The sequence below is a fragment of the Rhinichthys klamathensis genome, unplaced genomic scaffold (assembly GCF_029890125.1).
Source record: "Rhinichthys klamathensis goyatoka isolate OS25496 unplaced genomic scaffold, OSU_Roscu_1.1 h1tg000237l_1, whole genome shotgun sequence".
In the NCBI taxonomy this organism is placed as follows: Eukaryota; Metazoa; Chordata; class Actinopteri; order Cypriniformes; family Leuciscidae; genus Rhinichthys; species Rhinichthys klamathensis.
In genome coordinates this window covers 189309-209598 of record NW_026606760.1, presented here as the reverse complement: position 1 = coordinate 209598, position 20290 = coordinate 189309, and the positions used below count along the sequence as shown (strand labels likewise).

The window sequence follows — 20290 nt, the reverse complement described above, 5'->3', positions numbered from 1 at the left end:
TGAGCTGCACATTTCTGCTTTGAAACCATCTAGTACGTCTTGCCTCATAAAGTTCTGAAGGGTAGAATTACAGTGTTTTATTTTATTATGCTTTCCTGTTTGGTTTTTTAATGAGTTTGAAATTAAATTTACTAATGAACGTTATTATTGTGCTATCAATAATTAATCATTCTTCTTAATTAATTGCATTTATTCACTGCATGTTTTTAATCTTTTATTATTTTAACAGTGTATTTAGGATCTGAATATCTCGCCCAGGCCAAGAATCCATTAGTAAGGGATAATCCACTGCTAGCTGTGCATTAAACTGTTTTATTGGACACCTTCCAGCCAATCAAAATCAAGTATTCAGATAGACAATTGTATTGTACAGTGTTTAATCTGGTAAACTGGCTTTCAGAAAGTAAATATGCACTCATGTTGAACTTTTGTTGATCTTTTTAAAATCAAGAATTACATTTAGAGAGCAATAGTTTTTAATATACACTCACCGGCCACTTTATTAGGTACACCTGTCCAACTGCTCGTTAACACTTAATTTCTAAGCAGCCAATCACATGGCGGCAACTCAGTGCATTTAGGCATGTAGACATGGTCAAGACAATCTCCTGCAGTTCAAACCGAGCATCAGTATGGGGAAGAAAGTTGATTTGAGTGACTTTGAACGTGGCATGATTGTTGGTGCCAGAAGGGCTGGTCTGAGTATTTCAGAAACTGCTAATCTACTGGGATTTTCACGCACAACCATCTCTAGGGTTTACAGAGAATGGTCCGAAAAAGAAAAAACATCCAGTGAGCGGCAGTTCTGTGGGCGGAAATGCCTTGTTGATGCCAGAGGTCAGAGGAGAATGGCCAGACTGGTTCGAGCTGATAGAAGGGCAACAGTGACTGAAATAACCACTCGTTACAACCGAGGTATGCAGCAAAGCATTTGTGAAGCCACAACACGCACAACCTTGAGGCGGATGGGCTACAACACCAGAAGACTCCACCGGGTACCACTCATCTCCACTACAAATAGGAAAAAGAGGCTACAATTTGCAAGAGCTCACCAAAATTGAACAGTTGAAGACTGGAAAAATGTTGTCTGGTCTGATGAGTCTCGATTTCTGTTGAGACATTCAGATGTTAGAGTCAGAATTTGGCGTAAACAGAATGAGAACATGGAACCATCATGCCTTGTTACCACTGTGCAGGCTGGTGGTGGTGGTGTAATGGTGTGGGGGATGTTTTCCTGGCACACTTTAGGCCCCTTAGTGCCAATTGGGCATCGTTTAAATGCCACGGCCTACCTGAGCATTGTTTCTGACCATGTCCATCCCTTTATGGCCACCATGTACCCATCCTCTGATGGCTACTTCCACCATGTCACAAAGCTCTAATCATTTCAAATTGGTTTCTTGAACATGACAATGAGTTCACTGTACTAAAATGGCCTCCACAGTCACCAGATCTCAACCCAATAGAGCATCTTTGGGATGTGGTTGAACGGGAGATTCGCATCATGGATGTGCAGCCGACAAATCTGCGGCAACTGTGTGATGCCATCATGTCAATATGGACCAAACTCCCTGAGGAATGCTTCCAGCACCTTGTTGAATCTATGCCACGAAGAATTGAGGCAGTTCTGAAGGCAAAAGGGGGTCCAACCCGTTACTAGCATGGGGTACCTAATAAAGTGGCCGGTGAGTGTATGTTACTCTGGTTTATTGTGTTCTGATTAGTGCTGTCAAATCGATTAATCGCATCTAACATAAAAGTTTGTTTATATAATATATGTGTGTGTGTGTGTGTGTGTGTGTGTGTGTGTATTAGAGGTCTGCACGGGCTTTAAACTGAAGCCCGAACCCGGCCCGTACCCGCGATCATTTAACCCGACCCGACCCGACCCGACAATTACATTTACATATTAAGCCCGAACCCGACCCGAACCCGAGGTCCATTCTGTTTCTCACAGCAATACCATTTTTGCAATATGCTATGTTGTATTTAATGATTGCTTGACTGACATATTAAACAAATACATGTAGGCGCAGCGGCCCTATCAGCAGGCAGCACAGCAGTAAGAGAAAAAACTTACCAAGTAATTTTTTGCTTTATCAGACTCATGGTTTGCTTGTTGTCGTCGGCTGTCTGTATTGTTACTGAAATAGGGCGCGAGAGCGGTAGCACGTGCGCAAAACAGTTTTGTGATATAAATGATATGATAAAATAAAACAAATAATTAAAAAAATTATATTTATATATCATTATATTTGAGAGAGAGAAAATCGCGCACATATTGCACATCTGCGCACGTAGCCTATACTTTCTCTCTCTCGCGTGCCGGTCACCACAACACAGCAAGCAGGCAAAGCACACGGCACGCAAACTATATATAGCCTATTTAGTTTTTCTTAGTTAAACCCGAACCCGACCCGAACCCGAGTCTGTTCATTAACATTAACCCGAACCCGACCCGAAACCCGCACATTTTTCGGGACCCGTCGGGCTCGGGTCGGGTAGCAGACCTCTAGTGTGTATATATAGCCTACATATATATGTGTATATATATACATATACACTCACCGGCCACTTTATTAGGTACCCCATGCTAGTAACGGGTTGGACCCCCTTTTGCCTTCAGAACTGCCTCAATTCTTCGTGGCATAGATTCAACAAGGTGCTGGAAGCATTCCTCAGGGAGTTTGGTCCATATTGACATGATGGCATCACACAGTTGCCGCAGATTTGTCGGCTGCACATCCATGATGCGAATCTCCCGTTCCACCACATCCCAAAGATGCTCTATTGGGTTGAGATCTGGTGACTGTGGAGGCCATTTTAGTACAGTGAACTCATTGTCATGTTCAAGAAACCAATTTGAAATGATTAGAGCTTTGTGACATGGTGGAAGTAGCCATCAGAGGATGGGTACATGGTGGCCATAAAGGGATGGACATGGTCAGAAACAGTGCTCAGGTAGGCCGTGGCATTTAAACGATGCCCAATTGGCACTAAGGGGCCTAAAGTGTGCCAGGAAAACATCCCCCACACCATTACACCACCACCACCAGCCTGCACAGTGGTAACAAGGCATGATGGTTCCATGTTCTCATTCTGTTTACGCCAAATTCTGACTCTAACATCTGAATGTCTCAACAGAAATCGAGACTCATCAGACCAGGCAACATTTTTCCAGTCTTCAACTGTTCAATTTTGGTGAGCTCTTGCAAATTGTAGCCTCTTTTTCCTATTTGTAGTGGAGATGAGTGGTACCCGGTGGAGTCTTCTGCTGTTGTAGCCCATCCGCCTCAAGGTTGTGCGTGTTGTGGCTTCACAAATGCTTTGCTGCATACCTCGGTTGTAACGAGTGGTTATTTCAGTCACTGTTGCCCTTCTATCAGCTCGAACCAGTCTGGCCATTCTCCTCTGACCTCTGGCATCAACATGGCATTTCCGCCCACAGAACTGCCGCTCACTGGATGTTTTTTCTTTTTCGGACCATTCTCTGTAAACCCTAGAGATGGTTGTGCGTGAAAATCCCAGTAGATTAGCAGTTTCTGAAATACTCAGACCAGCCCTTCTGGCACCAACAATCATGCCACGTTCAAAGTCACTCAAATCACCTTTCTTCCCCATACTGATGCTCGGTTTGAACTGCAGGAGATTGTCTTGACCATGTCTACATGCCTAAATGCACTGAGTTGCCGCCATGTGATTGGCTGCTTAGAAATTAAGTGTTAACGAGCAGTTGGACAGGTGTACCTAATAAAGTGGCCGGTGAGTGTATATGTGTGTGTGTGTGTATACATAGACATGCACACACACACACATATAAACACAAACTTTTATGTTAGATGCAATCGATTTGACACCTAGTTCTTATTTTATTCTCATGATCCTGGGTACATTTGTTGGTGTTGAACCAGAAAAATGTTGTCCGTGATATAATCTGGCAATAAAAAAAATTTCATAAAATGCATAACCATTCAAAAGTTTGAGATTGGCAAGATCTTTTAATTTTTTTTTTAAAGAAGTGTCTTTTGCTCACCAAAGGTGCATTTACAATACAGTAAAAACAGTAATATATTCAGAAATATTATTACAAACTAGAATAACTGTTTTCAGTTTTAATATATTTGAAAGTATAATTTATTCCTGTGATGCAAAGCTGAATTTTCAGCATCATTACTCCAGTCTTCAGTGTCACATGATCCTTCAGAAATCATTCTAATATGCTGATTTGAAACATTTATTATTATTATACATTTTGAAAAAAAAGTTGTACTGCTTCATATTTTTGTGAAAACCAAGAGTTTTTCCCCCATGGATTCTCTGGTGAATAGTTCAAAAGAACAGATTGTATATGAAAGGAATTTGTAATGTTATAATTGTCTTTCCTTTCATGTTTGATCAATTTAATGCGTCCTTGATGTATAAAAGTAATAATTTCCTTTAAAAATAATTTAAACGGTTCTTGGTTCCACATTGCATTAAGATAAGATATATGTATATACTGTGTATATATATATATATATATATATATATATAGAGAGAGAGAGAGAGAGAGAGAGAGAGAGAGAGCCTTTTCAATGGAATGTTTGAAAGGGGGTTGAATATGAAACCTTTTTATGTGTTCCAAATATTAAGCACCTCATAAAACCTTCCTATATTGTGCTTGATCTGATACAGGCCCACATCCTTTCAGCTGATCTAAAAAGTTCTCTCGTTCCCGATCGTGCTTGTCCTTTTTAATGCGGGCAACAATGTTAATGGCAGACTCCTACTCCTGTGTTTAGCCAAGTATGACGATGAAAATACCTGAGGGTCAGAAAATTATTTTGATACATAACTCAATCCGGCCCACTGTTACCATGGAAACATGTCTCTGAGATAGTAGGTTGGCGGGAGAGTGAGTTTGATACTGTGGGCACGCTAGAAATGATTCAGAGGGTGGCCATTAACATAAAAAGGCTACATTAGACCTGCGGGATACTGATATAACAGAAATGGGTTGAATAACTCGACAATCGAGTGGGATTTTCATTTTGAACTGTTTAAGTAAGCTCGGCTGTGTTCAGTCAACAGCATAAAGGTGTGTTTTGTTCGTCTACAGAGGAGACAGACTGAAAATTAACTTTATTACAGCTGCTATTGGATTTCAGTCGCCGTCACGTCTAATAGAGGGTACAGAATGTTTCCCGACCACACAATCCCACTTTTCTTTCTCACCCTGCCTCTTACTTAAGGAAAAACACCAGTGAGCACAAGGACATGGTTGTACTTTTGTCCTTGTGTGTTCTTGAACACACAAATGGACTTTTGGACAGGACAGCCTGGTCTGATGACATCACCTGACATCTACTCTTTGCGTTTTCATCAAACTTCAGTGCACAGTGATTTCGACAGCTTGTGTGACTGCTGTTTAGATTAATTGCACTCGCTGTGTAATAAACGCATATCTGTTAAAGCTTACGCAATGGTCTGTCAGGCGCACTGGGACGTGGGTAATAAACAGTGCCTGTTTTGTGCCTTCTCCACTCGTTGACGTTCATTAAGCTCTAGTAATTTCCTCCCTGATATTACCTGCTCCTCGTGCGCGAGGAGGGTCATAAGGTCAGGCCTCAACCTGTAAATGGGCGGCAGTGATGGCAGGGTGTAAACATGAGTCAGGTCAGGTGGTGTAGTTCTGTTTGTTTCTGAGGTGAACAGGTTGAACTGGTGTGAGTTTGTTCCTTCGGGCTTCCTATACTCCCTCTTTTTAGACTCCTGAATAGAATATACTATCTGTTGAATCTAGTCTAACGAGCGGGAAAAATAGAAAACGGCTTGTTTCGCAACAAGCTTTGGCTCTGTTGTTTTTTATGGAAGAGTTAAAAATTAAAGAATAAATTATCAATTTATTAATAAAAAAAAAAAAAAATTTTGTTTGGTCATATTTTTTCAATGCTTTTGAAAGAAGTCTATTATATGCTCACCAAGACTGCATTTGATTAATAATACAGTAAAACAGTAATATTGTGAAATATTATTACATTCTAAGATAACTTTTCTATTGTCAAATATACAGTACATTGTAAAAAAATATATATTATCAATAAGTTGACATGTTTTACACACTTAAACTCGTCAAAATAAGTTAAGCAATTTTCAACTGTTTTTTATAAGTTATACAAGATTCAACTCGTTTTTTATGTCAGTTTAATGTAATTTAAGTTGAAATGACTTAAACATCCAAGTTCATTGTACTTAAAAATGTAAGGCAGCAAAACAAATTTTTACAGTGAAATGTAATCTATTCCTGTGCTGAAATTTTAGTTCATTTATTTGAAACAATAATATTTTGTAACATTACAAATGTCTTTACTGTCACTTTTTACAAATGTAATACTTGCTAAATAAAAGTATTATTTAAAAAAAAAAACTAACTTTTAAAAAGTAATAACTTTTCTGTCATGACAACTCTCTTGAGTTTTTGGCATGGTAATGGGAATGACAATGTTGATATATTTGGTCTTGGCGGACGACACGCTGCTGTGAGCAAGACATGCTGCTGCTGTACAATATAGCGTACATGAATTGCCTGTAGCAGATCTACGTATACAGGTGGAGCTGGGGAAGATGGAGGGTTTCCAGTTTGAAGAATGCGAGCTCATTGGCTACTGATACAGCAGGAAACCAATCAGCTGTTTTCCCTTTTAGAGAATGATGAGATTTCAAGCAGGTTGCACCATCTAGAGTTTCATGACAGAACGTTGTATTTAAATTTAACAATAAAATAATACATTTTTGATTATTTTTAAAAGCAACTTATACATTGCATAAAAAAATTATTTGCAATTTAGTTTTGTCTGTATACATACACACTGCAAATAAATAAGGTTATCACTCCTCTTCTTAATCTTATGTAATGGACAGCATTACAAATATCCATTCTCTAAACCGCTTGTACTCTATTGGGTCACGGGATGCCCTGTACAATATGTGTGTGTAGTAAAATTGAACCAACTGTTCGTTTCATTTTCATTCATATTAGTTGTTGTTTCCAGAAATATCTCAATTTTGCCCCTTCAGGTTGTGTTTTAGACAGGCCACAGACTAATGACCTATTTCAAAGCAGGCAGGTGGATCAATACCAGTTATCTCACTGGCAGATGTCCAGCAGCCCGAGCAAACAGCACAGGTGGCGTCTGTCCTATAGCGTAAGGATCGATACGTGGTCACACTTTGAATCATTACACCTAATATTGGGCCAGTTTTTACTTTCATTATCCAAAAACAAACAAAAAAAAACAATGCCATTGCTTCTTTTTTAAGGCATATGAGAAAATTAAGATTTTTAAGTGTGTTTGAGTGTGTGTGTATTTTATAGGGAAGCATTATTTTATTATTATTTAACATTTTCATTCCAATTATCTTTTATTTTTATATTTTCAGTTTCATTTTCATTTTAAGCTTAGTTCAAGTTTTAGTAATTATGTTGTGTGACTTTGTTTATTTTTATAAATCTATTTTAATATTGAATTTGTTTTTATTTTATTTATTTGTATTATTAATTTTTAGTTTGTTCAAGTTACTAAACTTATTTGAGAAACTTATTTCTTAATTATAACCAACTTAAATTTATTTTATTTCAGTGAGTTGCCATGGTGAGAATTTCATATTTTAATATTTATATTTTATGTCACATTTACTTGTGAACAAAAACAATTTAGTTTTGGTTAGCAATAACAGCACTGTTACATGGTTGCCGGGGTTATTGAAAACCTGGAAATACCAAGGAATTGTCTAATTATGCTCAACTTTAAAATATTAATATTTAAAACTACATTTCAACATTTTCTAAGGGGTTTTTTACATGTGCAAAACTCAATGGCACAGAGCTCTCTATTATATTACATGTGATTTTCTTTGTCTAAAGGACGGCTAAATATAAAATACAGTATATCAGCTAGAAATCTTTATTAAATTAATTTTAAAAAACCATATCCATCACAGATGCCCGGAAAAGTCATGGAAATCCTTTGGATCAAAAGTTATGGGAATCTTCATTTTATATTTTAAAACGTTAACACAAACGTACACAAAAAAACATTCTTCACTTTTGTCTTAAACCCTTGATTTAAACCCTACATCCACTCTGCCTAAAAATAAAATGGCAGGTTTAGCAGGGCAGTGATTCATTCCCACCTCCCAAGAATCCCTGAATAATTAAAAATCCATAAATGAAGTGCCAGTGTGATCGAGCGTGTTATACATTATAAAGAACATTCTCTTGTCTCACGGTTTACCCGTGTCCATGAAGAGAAATCCGGCCATGTGATGCGAAAACTGCCGACAGCATCCTGAATCAGGATCATAAATAATGTAGGAGCATCAGCAGGTCCCGGTGGGGGCTTATATTGCATTGCTCTGAGTCTTGCTAATGATAGTGAGAGAGAGCGAGAGAGAAAGCAAAGCAGAGAGAGATCTGAGTGTGTCCCGGAGCAGTCGGAAAACTCACACTGAGAAAGACCTGCAGCCAATCCTTGCTTCTGTGAGGTTTATGGGACACGGGACCAAAGCGAAGTGAGTGGGACAACATGGATGTGGGAAGGACAGACTGAATGTTTGTTCTGCTGTTTGTCTCTGAGGCTGATCCCCCCCCCCCCCCCCCCCCTCTCTCTCTCTCTCTCTCTCTCTCTCTCTCTCTCTCTCTGTGGAGTAAAGGAAGGCGGGCCGTACAGGAGAGAGAGAAAACACAGGGGCTGATAAGTAGGGTCCAGTTTGTCTCCATCTCTCTCTCCGTCAGCTCTCTCTTTCAGCATGGAGCCCAACAGCCCCAAGAAAATTCAGTTTGCCGTTCCACTCTTCCAGAGCCAGTTGGATCCCCAGGCGGCCGAGCATGTAAGTAGAGAGAGCCTCTTTATTTTTGCATTGTGCCTAATGGAGACTTTGGCCTAATGGAACCTCTTTGGCTCCCTTGAGACGGTCTTGAAGCATCAGATCTGTGCAGATTAATGCCAAAATCAGTTTTATGATATGAGGTCATGCATTGTGGGATTGTAGTGCTTGGTAAATATGTAATCTTTTAATACACAGAACAGTAATTCGTCAAACAAATAGTGTTTTGCATGCACTTTAGTGCGAGGAAGAAATGAAACATTTACTCTTTGCTTTTAAATTGCAATACTCCATGCCAAAATAGTTTTTGTCTCATAAAAAAATGACAACGGTAATGCAATGAGTGTGTATTTGGTGGTAAAGGGGAAAAAAATTGTTTAATTGTGGTTGCATGCAGCAGACTAGATGTTTGTTGTGTTCCAGCTATAGTAGAGCTGTTCATTGATGGATCTGGATCCAGCGGAGAGGCTGCATGCCTGGCAGTAAAAGTGTTTGATGTTGGTGCTGTTGCTGACAGTGTGATAACAGGAAAGTGCTGGGCTGATTTTATGATGATGCCGGTATGTCCAATCAGTGGCACGCTCTCTTGTGCTGAGTAAGTTCTCCATCAGTAAAGGTGGCATTCGCTCTTGCTTCTTGGAGACTTTTTTCTTTTCTTTTAAAAGGAACCTGGAACAATGCCGGTTCAAGGCTCAGTGATTGTACAGTATGTGCTGGAGCAATCAGGCTAGTAGGTCAGATTTGTCAGTAAAAAAAAATTTGACTCAAATTTTGATATAAGCCTTGTGACAGCTTTGGTCTCCCCTATATTATAATTGGCAGTAATAACATTTTTTTCTGTAAAAGCTGATAGTGCATAAATCTTTTTCTCAGGAACCAACATACCAAAAATCAACACATGCTGGATAAACGTTTGGCCAGCTTATTGGCTTTTTCTGGAAACTGACCAGTTTTGATTTGCTCTATCTGCATCCAAGACGCTTGGAATAGTCGTTTTCAACAAGCTATTTACCAAACTAAAAAACAATACCTTAGTGACACCACCAGCATTCGCAACATTCAAGAAGACCATGAGAAACTCGTGGTTGTGCAACCAGTGAGTTGGCTTGGGATTGATAACAGATGTACATGATCAACAAACGTTGATGTTGTGAGAACGCAGTACTGGCCCGATGGGTCAAGTGACGGCTCCTGAATCTCTTTCACACTCTGGGTCATTCTTATAGGTTATCTCTTATTTCTGATGTTTAGGTATATTTAAAACACGTGGATGGAGGACGACATTGTTGAGTGTGAGCTCATGCTGTTTCACATGTGTTAAGACAGCATGTTGTGAGGCTAAATGTGATCTAAACCCAGCAGCCTCCTTCAGGGAATTGATTATATTGACCCAGTGAATCACCCAACAAATGCCGGTGTCCGGACACATGGGGTAAATCAGTCAGCATGAACATTTTACGCCCATGTTCCATCTGTTATTGTCAGCTAACACTTACAAAAGTACTAAAAGTATCATGTAATACTACAACTAGTGTAGATAGAGATCTAAATCCCATTTGGATGAGCCATGTTCAAAGTTGTCGTATAACTTGGATCACAGAAAGAAAGAAAAAACTCTCGGAAAACTGGACAGATCATTAGAGAAATGATTCCTACATGTGTTATTCATTTGTAAACTGAAGCTTTTCACCATGTCTGGACTCATAATATCTTAATCATATTGATGCTTCTTTAAGTAACAATTTGAGGTAGCCTACATGTGAAATGAACAATTTAAGCGGAAGAATTGCTCTTTATGTCCTCATTAATTAAATGTGATTTGTGTTTTAGAGGGCATTTTCTAGCTGGTCAGGCTGGGGGACCAGCTTAAACCAACTAAGATCAGAAAACCAGCTTAGGCTTAGGTTTCTTTTTTCCCCCAGCAGGATGCTGTATAATATTAAACTAAAAAGCCACTCAATGCTGTGTATCACAGTGATTTTACTATGGTTAAAGGGGTTTTAGACACTCTGCTCCGTGTCAGGCTTGAGAATCCCTCTCATCCATATAGTACCTCCACTTTATTGAATAACAATATAGAATTTATTTCTTTCTCTCTTCAGATTCGCAAACGCAGACCAACTCCAGCCACATTGGTCATCTACAATGAGCCCAGTGCATCAGGTAAGAGCCTTAAACCATTAAACATGTAGCATGCTTGTTTATATTCACTGAAAGAGCTGGTTCAACCTATATGGGCTGTTGGGTTGTAGCAAACAAAGCCCTATTGAACTACTATTTGAAGCCCTTGTGCAACCTAAATGCATCTAAATTAAGACAAGAATCTACAGTGAACGGTCTGTCTCTCATTAAGCAGAACCTTTAGGGTAAAGTTCCCAGTATTCACTCATTGTACAGATCTCAAACTCTATACGTTTGCTTTGGTTATTTAGCATCCCTAATGCATTAGGGCTGGAACTCATGACTGCTCTTTTCAAAAACAAACCAGAGTTGCTGTATTTGAGCATCATTTGGTGGTGTTTTTCAAGGTTTGGTTGCTGTAAGGGTTCAGCTGTGAAGTATTCCTTTTGAATTTCTGCCTTTGTTTACATAAAGCCGTGGGTTTCTGTATTGTTATGAAAATAGGCCCTCTCCAATTCTCATGTACAATCATTATATGATATTGCGGGAGGAAATGTGCTCTTCTGGTTTAAAGGACAACATGATAGGTCTGGCGAGGTCATTTCATGTCGGAGCGTCTGTAATCTAGCCTTAATTGGGTCGGAACAGGACAACACGCTGAGAATGTGGCAATGGTCAACAGGCTGCTATCAGCACAAACAACCCACCTATGGCGTCAGCATATGTGAGCGGCCGGTCTGTGTGGACCGTTGAGCCGTAGCTCCGTCATCTTTTTCAAGAGTTGTCTCTTCTGGGTGAACTTTCAGTTTAACCTCAATGTAGAGCGATAGGGCTTATCTATAAGAGGAATTCAGGGCTGTTTGGGAAATGGATGGGATGTATTTTGCTGAGATTCAATTATACTTAGTATGTGCTTCTGCAAATGACCCTTTATAGAAGCCCGTTCTCACCTCAGAGTAAATAAAAAAGGGAATTGCGATTTTATATCCCATCATTGTGACATCCCACATAATGACAATGGAGTAGAGCTAGTTGACAATGTGATGTAATATCAACCAATTTACTTACCAATTACCTATATGTACTCCCCAGTTTCACAGACAAGGCTTAAGTCTAGTCCCAGACTAAAATGCATGTTTGAGCTGTTTTAACTGAAAGCAACTTGCATTGGCATGTCATAAAATATGTCAGTGCCATTGTTTTGTCTCAAGATGCACACCAGTAACGTTTTTTTTTCTAAGGCACATTTATAAAAGCTATACCTAAATGCCCTGAATGAACTAAGGCCTAATCCTGGCTTAGTGTAAGCACTGTCTGTCTTAGTGTAAGCCTGTCATCTCACAATGTGACTTTATATCTTCAATTTTATATCTTACAATATGACAATATCTCTTAATACGACTTTATTATCTCCAAATGTGATCCATGCCACTATGTGACTTTAAATGTCAAAATGTGACTTTATATCTCACAATTGTTACTTTAAATCTCACAATGTGTCTTTATATCTACCATTTGTGACTTTATTTTTTCAGTGACTTTATATATCACAATATGACTTTATATCTGACAATTATGACTTTAAATCTTACAATGTGATTTAAAATCTTTCAAGGTGACTTTATATCTCACAATTGTTTCTTAAATCACACAATATGACTTTAAATCTCACAATATGACTTTATATCTCACAATAGTGACTATACACTCACCGGCCACTTTATTAGGTACCCCATGCTAGTAACGGGTTGGACCCCCTTTTGCCTTCAGAACTGCCTCAATTCTTCGTGGCATAGATTCAACAAGGTGCTGGAAACATTCCTCAGGGAGTTTGGTCCATATTGACATGATGGCATCACACAGTTGCCGCAGATTTGTCGGCTGCACATCCATGATGCGAATCTCCCGTTCCACCACATCCCAAAGATGCTCTATTGGGTTGAGATCTGGTGACTGTGGAGGCCATTTTAGTACAGTGAACTCATTGTCATGTTCAAGAAAACCAATTTGAAATGATTAGAGCTTTGTGACATGGTGGAAGTAGCCATCAGAGGATGGGTACATGGTGGCCATAAAGGGATGGACATGGTCAGAAACAATGCTCAGGTAGGCCGTGGCATTTAAACTATGCCCAATTGGCACTAAGGGGCCTAAAGTGTGCCAGGAAAACATCCCCCACACCATTACACCACCACCACCAGCCTGCACAGTGGTAACAAGGCATGATGGTTCCATGTTCTCATTCTGTTTACGCCAAATTCTGACTCTAACATCTGAATGTCTCAACAGAAATCGAGACTCATCAGACCAGGCAACATTTTTCCAGTCTTCAACTGTTCAATTTTGGTGAGCTCTTGCAAATTGTAGCCTCTTTTTCCTATTTGTAGTGGAGATGAGTGGTATCCGGTGGAGTCTTCTGCTGTTGTAGCCCATCCGCCTCAAGGTTGTGCGTGTTGTGGCTTCACAAATGCTTTGCTGCATACCTCGGTTGTAACGAGTGGTTATTTCAGTCACTGTTGCCCTTCTATCAGCTCGAACCAGTCTGGCCATTCTCCTCTGACCTCTGGCATCAACAAGGCATTTCCGCCCACAGAACTGCCGCTCACTGGATGTTTTTTCTTTTTCGGACCATTCTCTGTAAACCCTAGAGATGGTTGTGCGTGAAAATCCCAGTAGATTAGCAGTCTCTGAAATACTCAGACCAGCCCTTCTGGCACCAACAATCATGCCACGTTCAAAGTCACTCAAATCACCTTTCTTCCCCATACTGATGCTCGGTTTGAACTGCAGGAGATTGTCTTGACCATGTCTACATGCCTAAATGCACTGAGTTGCCGCCATGTGATTGGCTGCTTAGAAATTAAGTGTTAACGAGCAGTTGGACAGGTGTACCTAATAAAGTGGCCGGTGAGTGTATATCTCACAATTATGACTTTAAATCTTACAATGTGATCTAAAATCTTTCAAGGTGACTTTATATCTCACAATGTGACCTTGAATCTCACAAGGTGACTTTGTCATGTAACCTTAAATCTCACAATGTGATTTATATCCACCATTAGTGACTTTATATCCCACAATATGACTTCATATCTTCAAATGGGATTTTATATGTCCCAATGTGTCTTGTTATCTCACAATATGGCTTTAAATCTCACAATGTGACTCAGTATCCACCAACTGTGAGTTTTTATCTCATAATTGTATCTCACAAACAAGAATTTTCAAGAATTTGGAAAACAATTGCAACTTAATTTCTCTTGATTGCAAGCTTTAAATCACAATTGCAAATTTTTAATCTTACAGTGTAACATTTTATCTCACTTCATTTCTATAATTTAAACTCACAATAACCTTTTTGTAATTTTTCGCTTCAATGGGTAACGCTGCAGTTGTTCCTCAAGACTTGCATGGAACATTCATGTAGTCTTTACTTGAGGACTTTTGCCATCAAACTTACATTATGCTGACGAATTTCATATGTTTTCCACTTGAGGGAAATACCAACACACTAGCGTCATCTGTAAACACGGTAACCTCGACCCTAATCCCACTCAACAGCCCACATGAGAAAGCGTTTTTTTTTTTTTGGCACTGTAAATGTAGAGAAATCATTCCAGAATCCAAACAAATGTTGCCTTCGAGTCATGTCTGAACGATCATGTTCACGATTTGAGCCCCACCACCACAATGTTTTTACTTGGGGAAAATAAAGAGTGATAGCTAATTGGTATTGCTCATAATTAAGTTTTAATTGTAAGATTGTATACTTTACATTGTTTACATTTTGATAAACAGTAATAAAGCTTGACAGAAAGCACATTTAGCCATTTTTATGAGGCGCCAGGCTTGTGGGACAAAACGTCCCATAATTCGCTGTGGCTCCATGAAAATGATAAAATACACCGATAAATCATAATTTCTACACCTAATGCACATCCTTTGTTCTCCAGTGTTGCATTAGCACTAAAAAACTTCCTGTTTTTGTCAAGTGAAAAGAGAAAAAGAAATATGAAATTGCTCAATGCCTCCAATTTATTCGGACCGAAAATCTATAACACATCACATCGTAATTATGAGTTCCAAGCTTGTAAGTCAGAAGCACTTGAAGGCAGAAAAAACTTTACAGAAGCATATTATGTTTTTTCACATTATGACTGAATATTTTGAATTCTCAGGATACTTTCAGATCAGACATTAGTGATTGTTGAGAACTGCAAAACAAGCTACAGTCAGAAAAAAACTGTTTATGTGTCAGGTCATAGTTTCAAATGAACCTGTCCTGCTTCTTACATTTCCTCACAAAATTAGTGATTTTACTGATAAATAATGATAAATTTAGGATTCACTTAATTGAATGAATAAATTGAAATACAGGATTTTCAGCTCTATAAATTAAATTGTCACCTCAGGCAGAGAGATAAAATCATATTTTTGCTTTTTTTTTTGCATATCACAAATGTATTAAATCCAGCTTCTGATAGGTCCAACTAAAAAAAAAAAAAAAAAACCAAACAGCTTTTTTACAATGTTAGTTGATATGTTGAAACCATTGTGACAGAAAATATAAGCACACTTACTTCAAATGAAATATATAAATCACAATAGAGTCTGTTTGATGTTGTTGAAATCATAGCCAGATGATCTTTGATCTTGCCTGATTTTTGTTTTATTTTTAAATAAATATCTGGCATTGTTTACAAAAGGTAGAGACAAAGCTGTGAAACATTTTAAATCTATTTTTATTTTATTGTATTATTTTATATTATTCATTTCCTTTTGTCAGAACTGTGTTTTTCAAAAATATGATTATATTTTATTGTATGATATTATATTATTTTTTAATATGAATAAAGTATTGGTTTGAGGCTATTTTAGGGGTGGTGAGTGATCATTTAATGTAATAATTTGGATCAAATAGACAGTACATAAAATTGTGTGTGTGTGCAAGTACGTTGTAGTGCTAGTATCTGTTTTCAGAACTAATGGCAGGTAAAGCCGTGACATGTTTTGTTTTGTGTCTCAAGAATCAGTGATGTATAATCTTCAAACATCCAGCGTCTTCATAAATTGTTTCATATCAGTGAATAAACATAGCGAGGATCCGCCTCATCCGAGTGCTGGACTCTTGGCTGGAAACTCACAGAGATCATATGTGCCCATACTCTTGTGTTTGACTTGGCAGAGTCGACTGGTTTTCATGATAAAGCTAAACCAAACCCTCCCGCTGGAGCCAGTATTGCCATCTGCCAGTTCTGCTCGAGAAGAAGGCCTTTTTATGAGCTCACGAGCTCCCCTTCGCTCGCCAGGTCTTGCTCAACAGAGATGACATGCTCTCCAGCAAAGCCATTCAAACCTGACAAATGACTGGGAAATGCTGTTAATTTCAGAGCTGTTTGCTTTCCCCCGATTGATGCAGATTGATCACTGGGTGGTTGTTGTGGAGTTGCGGTTGTGATTTTGGATGTAGATCGCAGGGGCGTGTAGAGGAGGTGGGACGCACAGAGCTGCATTCACAAAACAAGCACCTCTTTGTTTGGCTGGCATTTCTTCCTCTGATCCAAAACACTTGGAATCGGTCCCTAATAAAGAACGTTTTTGAAGCTTTAAGAACTTGCGTCACACGAGCGCCGCTTGTCATAAACTGGGCAACGTGTAACTGCGAGCAGAAGATGAAGTTGAAGAGCGGCTTGGCTTGTTATTGCGGTTAGAGTGGTAATTTGGTGCAGTGCACGTTGAGCAAAACCTGTGCCTATGGCAGGGACGTTTTGTACGATTCGTCTTTTTAACAAGGTCCTCATGTGTGGAGCCAGTGGGCCCATAAAAGAAGAAAGCTCTTCTGGCTACTGTGGTTCACTGTGTACCTCTGGTTCTACTTAACTTCAGGTCTGAAGTCATAATCCAGCGTTTGCTCAGACTTCATTTATGGGCTTAAGTGGCTATTAGGGCAGGGAATAAAGATGTTCAGTGGCTTTAAGAGAAGTCAGGGGCTTTTAAAGTCTTCTTTCCCCCTTAAACAAGTGGAACGTCAGTCCTGTTGATGGTGCATACACTCCTCACAGTACATAATAGCTTTCATTGTATGAATCTACGATACAAAACAGACTACATTCACAGCAAATTATAGTGTTAAAAACATAGTGGCCCCCAAAACATATCATATGTTTGGCATTAACAAACACATGATTTTGTTGGAACTAATTTCACGTTTTGCAATGACTTTTAATCACACGGTATAATCAGGTTGATCAAGCAATATTTCTTTTGTTTTTATTGCTAAAAAGTGATATATTTCTTCAATATAAATGCAACTTTGGTATTTTAAATCTAATAACATTTGTGTTATAAATGTCATTCATTTTTAAATGTGACTTCTTCAAAAGTTTTTTTTAAAGAAATTAATATTTTTATTCAGTATGATACATTAATGTTAAAAGATTTCTCTTTAACACAAATGCTGTTCTTTTGAACTATCTATTTATCAAAGCATCCAGGAAAAAAAATCAGTTTCCACGGAAATATTAAGCAGCACAACTGTTTTCAACATTGATAATAATAATAATAATAAATGTTTCTTGAGCACCATATCAGCATATTAGACAGATTTCTGAAGTATCATGAGACTGAAGACTGGAGTAATGATGCTGAAAATTCAGCTTTGCCATCATAGAAATAAATGACATTTTAAAATATATTAAATTGTAATAATCTTTCACAATATTTTTTTTTTATTGTATTTTTTATTAAGCTTCGGTGAGCATAACAGACTTCTTTCAAAAACGTCTCAGGTTACAAATGTAACCTTTGTTCCCTGAGAACAGGGAACGAGACAATACGTCATCGACGTTATGGGGAACGCCTCAGGCGTGACAGGTGTCTGAAATCACTATCAAATCACGTCAATTACATTGACCGGCGACAGCCCGTGAATCATTAGCGTGAATGATTAACGTGCGACCTGGAAGTATATAAGGGCGCCTTGCAAACATGACAAATCACCTTATCGTCTGAAGGGACTGTACGGCAGGCGGGCCCCGAGGCATGGCAGGGAGACGTATTGTCTCGTTCCCTGTGCTCAGGGAACAAAGGTTACATTTGTAACCTGAGACGTTCCCTTTCGAAGGGAACTCAACAATACGTCATCGACGTTATGGGGAACGATATACCCACGCCGCCATGCTGAGGGGAGTGCATGCCCTCAGGCAGTGACAACTGTCAGAACCAGCAATTTCAAATGAAACGCTAGAACCACTCACCGTCAGGTCATACTGGGCTGTCAGTGACAGCATTCCCTACGGTCATAGCCTAAGCTATAAGCCACACAGGAAAACCTCCATAAACATAGTTAAATGAAAGGACTACCTGGGCCTGCTCAAAGGCCTAGGACCACAACTTCAATACGAAGGGGTCCCTTCTAGGGAATGTGGCTAGGGAACCCGAAGGAACCCCAGCCAGTCACTATTCAGGGGAACATACTCACCCCGAAGTGCCACCAGGACGGCCTGACCTGGCGTCAGAGCATAGACACTTAGTCTGGCCACTTCCTGTCTGTCCGAAGACAGAGCCTCTGGACACTTGCCTTAAGTAAGGCATCCAACCCGAGGGACTGCGAAGCTGGCTGTGAACCACTCGGCCCGGATCTCAGAGACGGGATATCCCGGAGAGTATGACTCAGCAAGTGCTTTCCAACCCTTACCAGCGAGGGGAGTTTCTCTACTCGATCCATGGATCTACCCAGTGCTTGTGTTACAAACACTGAGGAGGCCTGTGAAGGCCTAAGGGCTGATCTAGCTGGGAGGCCTCACGAGAGGCCTACGACCGTCTGACCAGACTCAGGAGTCCGCGTGCTCACAGCGACCCTCAATGAGGGGAGCATATGGTCCCCCTGGTAGGCAAAACCAGGCTGTAGGCAGGAAAGAGGTTCCGAGAGGGAACCAGTAGCAGAGAATGAACACTTTAGTCGAGCCAGGGCGCAAGCTCGCCTTCAGCAGCTGCCTGATAAGGCCAGCTGAAATGATAGCAAGAGGCCACTAGCTTCCTGAACCCAGCACCGCTAGGGAACCACTCACAAGGAGGCCTGGTGAGGCCTACTACCTGATAGCAACAGTATGTGGTCACCTACAGGGAGGCCTAGAGAGGCCTACTACCCGCTAACGATAGTACGTGGGGAACTCACCCTCAGGGAGGCCTGGTGAAGCCTACTACCTGATAATCACAGCATGTGGGAACTCGTCTTCAGGGAGGCCTGGTGAGGCCTACTACCTGACAGCCATAATATCTGGGAGCATTTTCTGCTACCCGATAGAAAGTCAGGCTAGCTGTTCAGTTGTCTGTCCTTGGGCTTGTCTCCAGGGAGGCCTGGTGAGGCCTACTACCTGATAACCATCTTAAATGGGAATTCACCTTCAGGGAGGCCTGAGTGGCCTACTACCAGATAGCAACTGGTAGCTGAGTTCGGGTGACAGTTCCAAGGCGGCCTGCTAAGGCCAACCAGCTGGGGACTCGCCTATCAGGGAGGCCTGGTTGGGCCTACTAGCTAATAGCAAGTCAATTCTGCTACAAAGGAACACTGTTGGGAACCATACCACACCAACATAACTATTGGGCCCACCCACAGGCGGCCTAGTACGGCTAGCTACCTGTAGCGGCTATAAAGTATGTCCCACAATGTTGGGACTCACCTCCGAGGAGGCCTGTTTAAGGCCTACTACCCACCGGTGAGCCAACTGCCCGAACCACCAAGGCCAACCATTTCTCTCGAGAAGTGGCCTACAGCGCCCTATTGGGAGCTGCCCATACAAGGAGGCCTGCTGAGGCCTACTACCTGATGGCGCAGCCTTCGTTGGCAGATAAGCTGTTTACACAGCGCCTACAGCATCCTGGTGCCTAATCACATTGCCCATGGCAGTGTACTCAGCAAGAGAGCTTAGCACCCTAAAAAACAAGGGGAGTACAACATACGCCACTCTGCCTCAACGGAGGCCCCAGTTAGTCAGGGCCTACCATCTATGCATGGGCGTCAGCTCAGGGCAATGCTCTGGCTACAGGGGGGCGTACTTCGACCAAAGAAGAAGTGAAGGCTTACTTCATACTCGACCCGAGCCATAGTGGTGCGAGGTAAGATAAACAGAACTGGGAGTGAAGTACTCAGACCTACCCTGAATCACAGGGGAATACTCACACCTCACCCTGAGGTTACCAGGGGGCGGGCCTGCCAGCGGCTCTAGGGGTGACAGAAATGTATCTGTGCCCAACCTAGGGGAGTGGGGCTTGAATAAAAGCCAACCACCTACAACCCAGCGCT

The 20290-nt window shown here is 40.4% G+C and overlaps 1 protein-coding gene across 2 annotated transcripts in view; it reads left to right on the top strand.

The window, feature by feature from the left end:
- The first annotated feature begins 8417 nt into the window (after positions 1-8417).
- The window catches only part of ppp1r1c (protein phosphatase 1, regulatory (inhibitor) subunit 1C), a 33617-nt gene continuing 21744 nt past the window's right edge, over positions 8418-20290 (top strand). The window contains exons 1-3 of one of the 2 annotated variants that reach the window (XM_056265679.1): positions 8418-8550; positions 8692-8868; positions 10968-11028. In XM_056265679.1, the coding sequence (XP_056121654.1) occupies positions 8788-8868; positions 10968-11028 (142 nt within the window). In that variant the 5' untranslated portion in view covers positions 8418-8550; positions 8692-8787. The remainder of the gene's footprint in view (positions 8551-8691; positions 8869-10967; positions 11029-20290) is intronic. The other variant, XM_056265680.1, reaches the window with a different exon arrangement.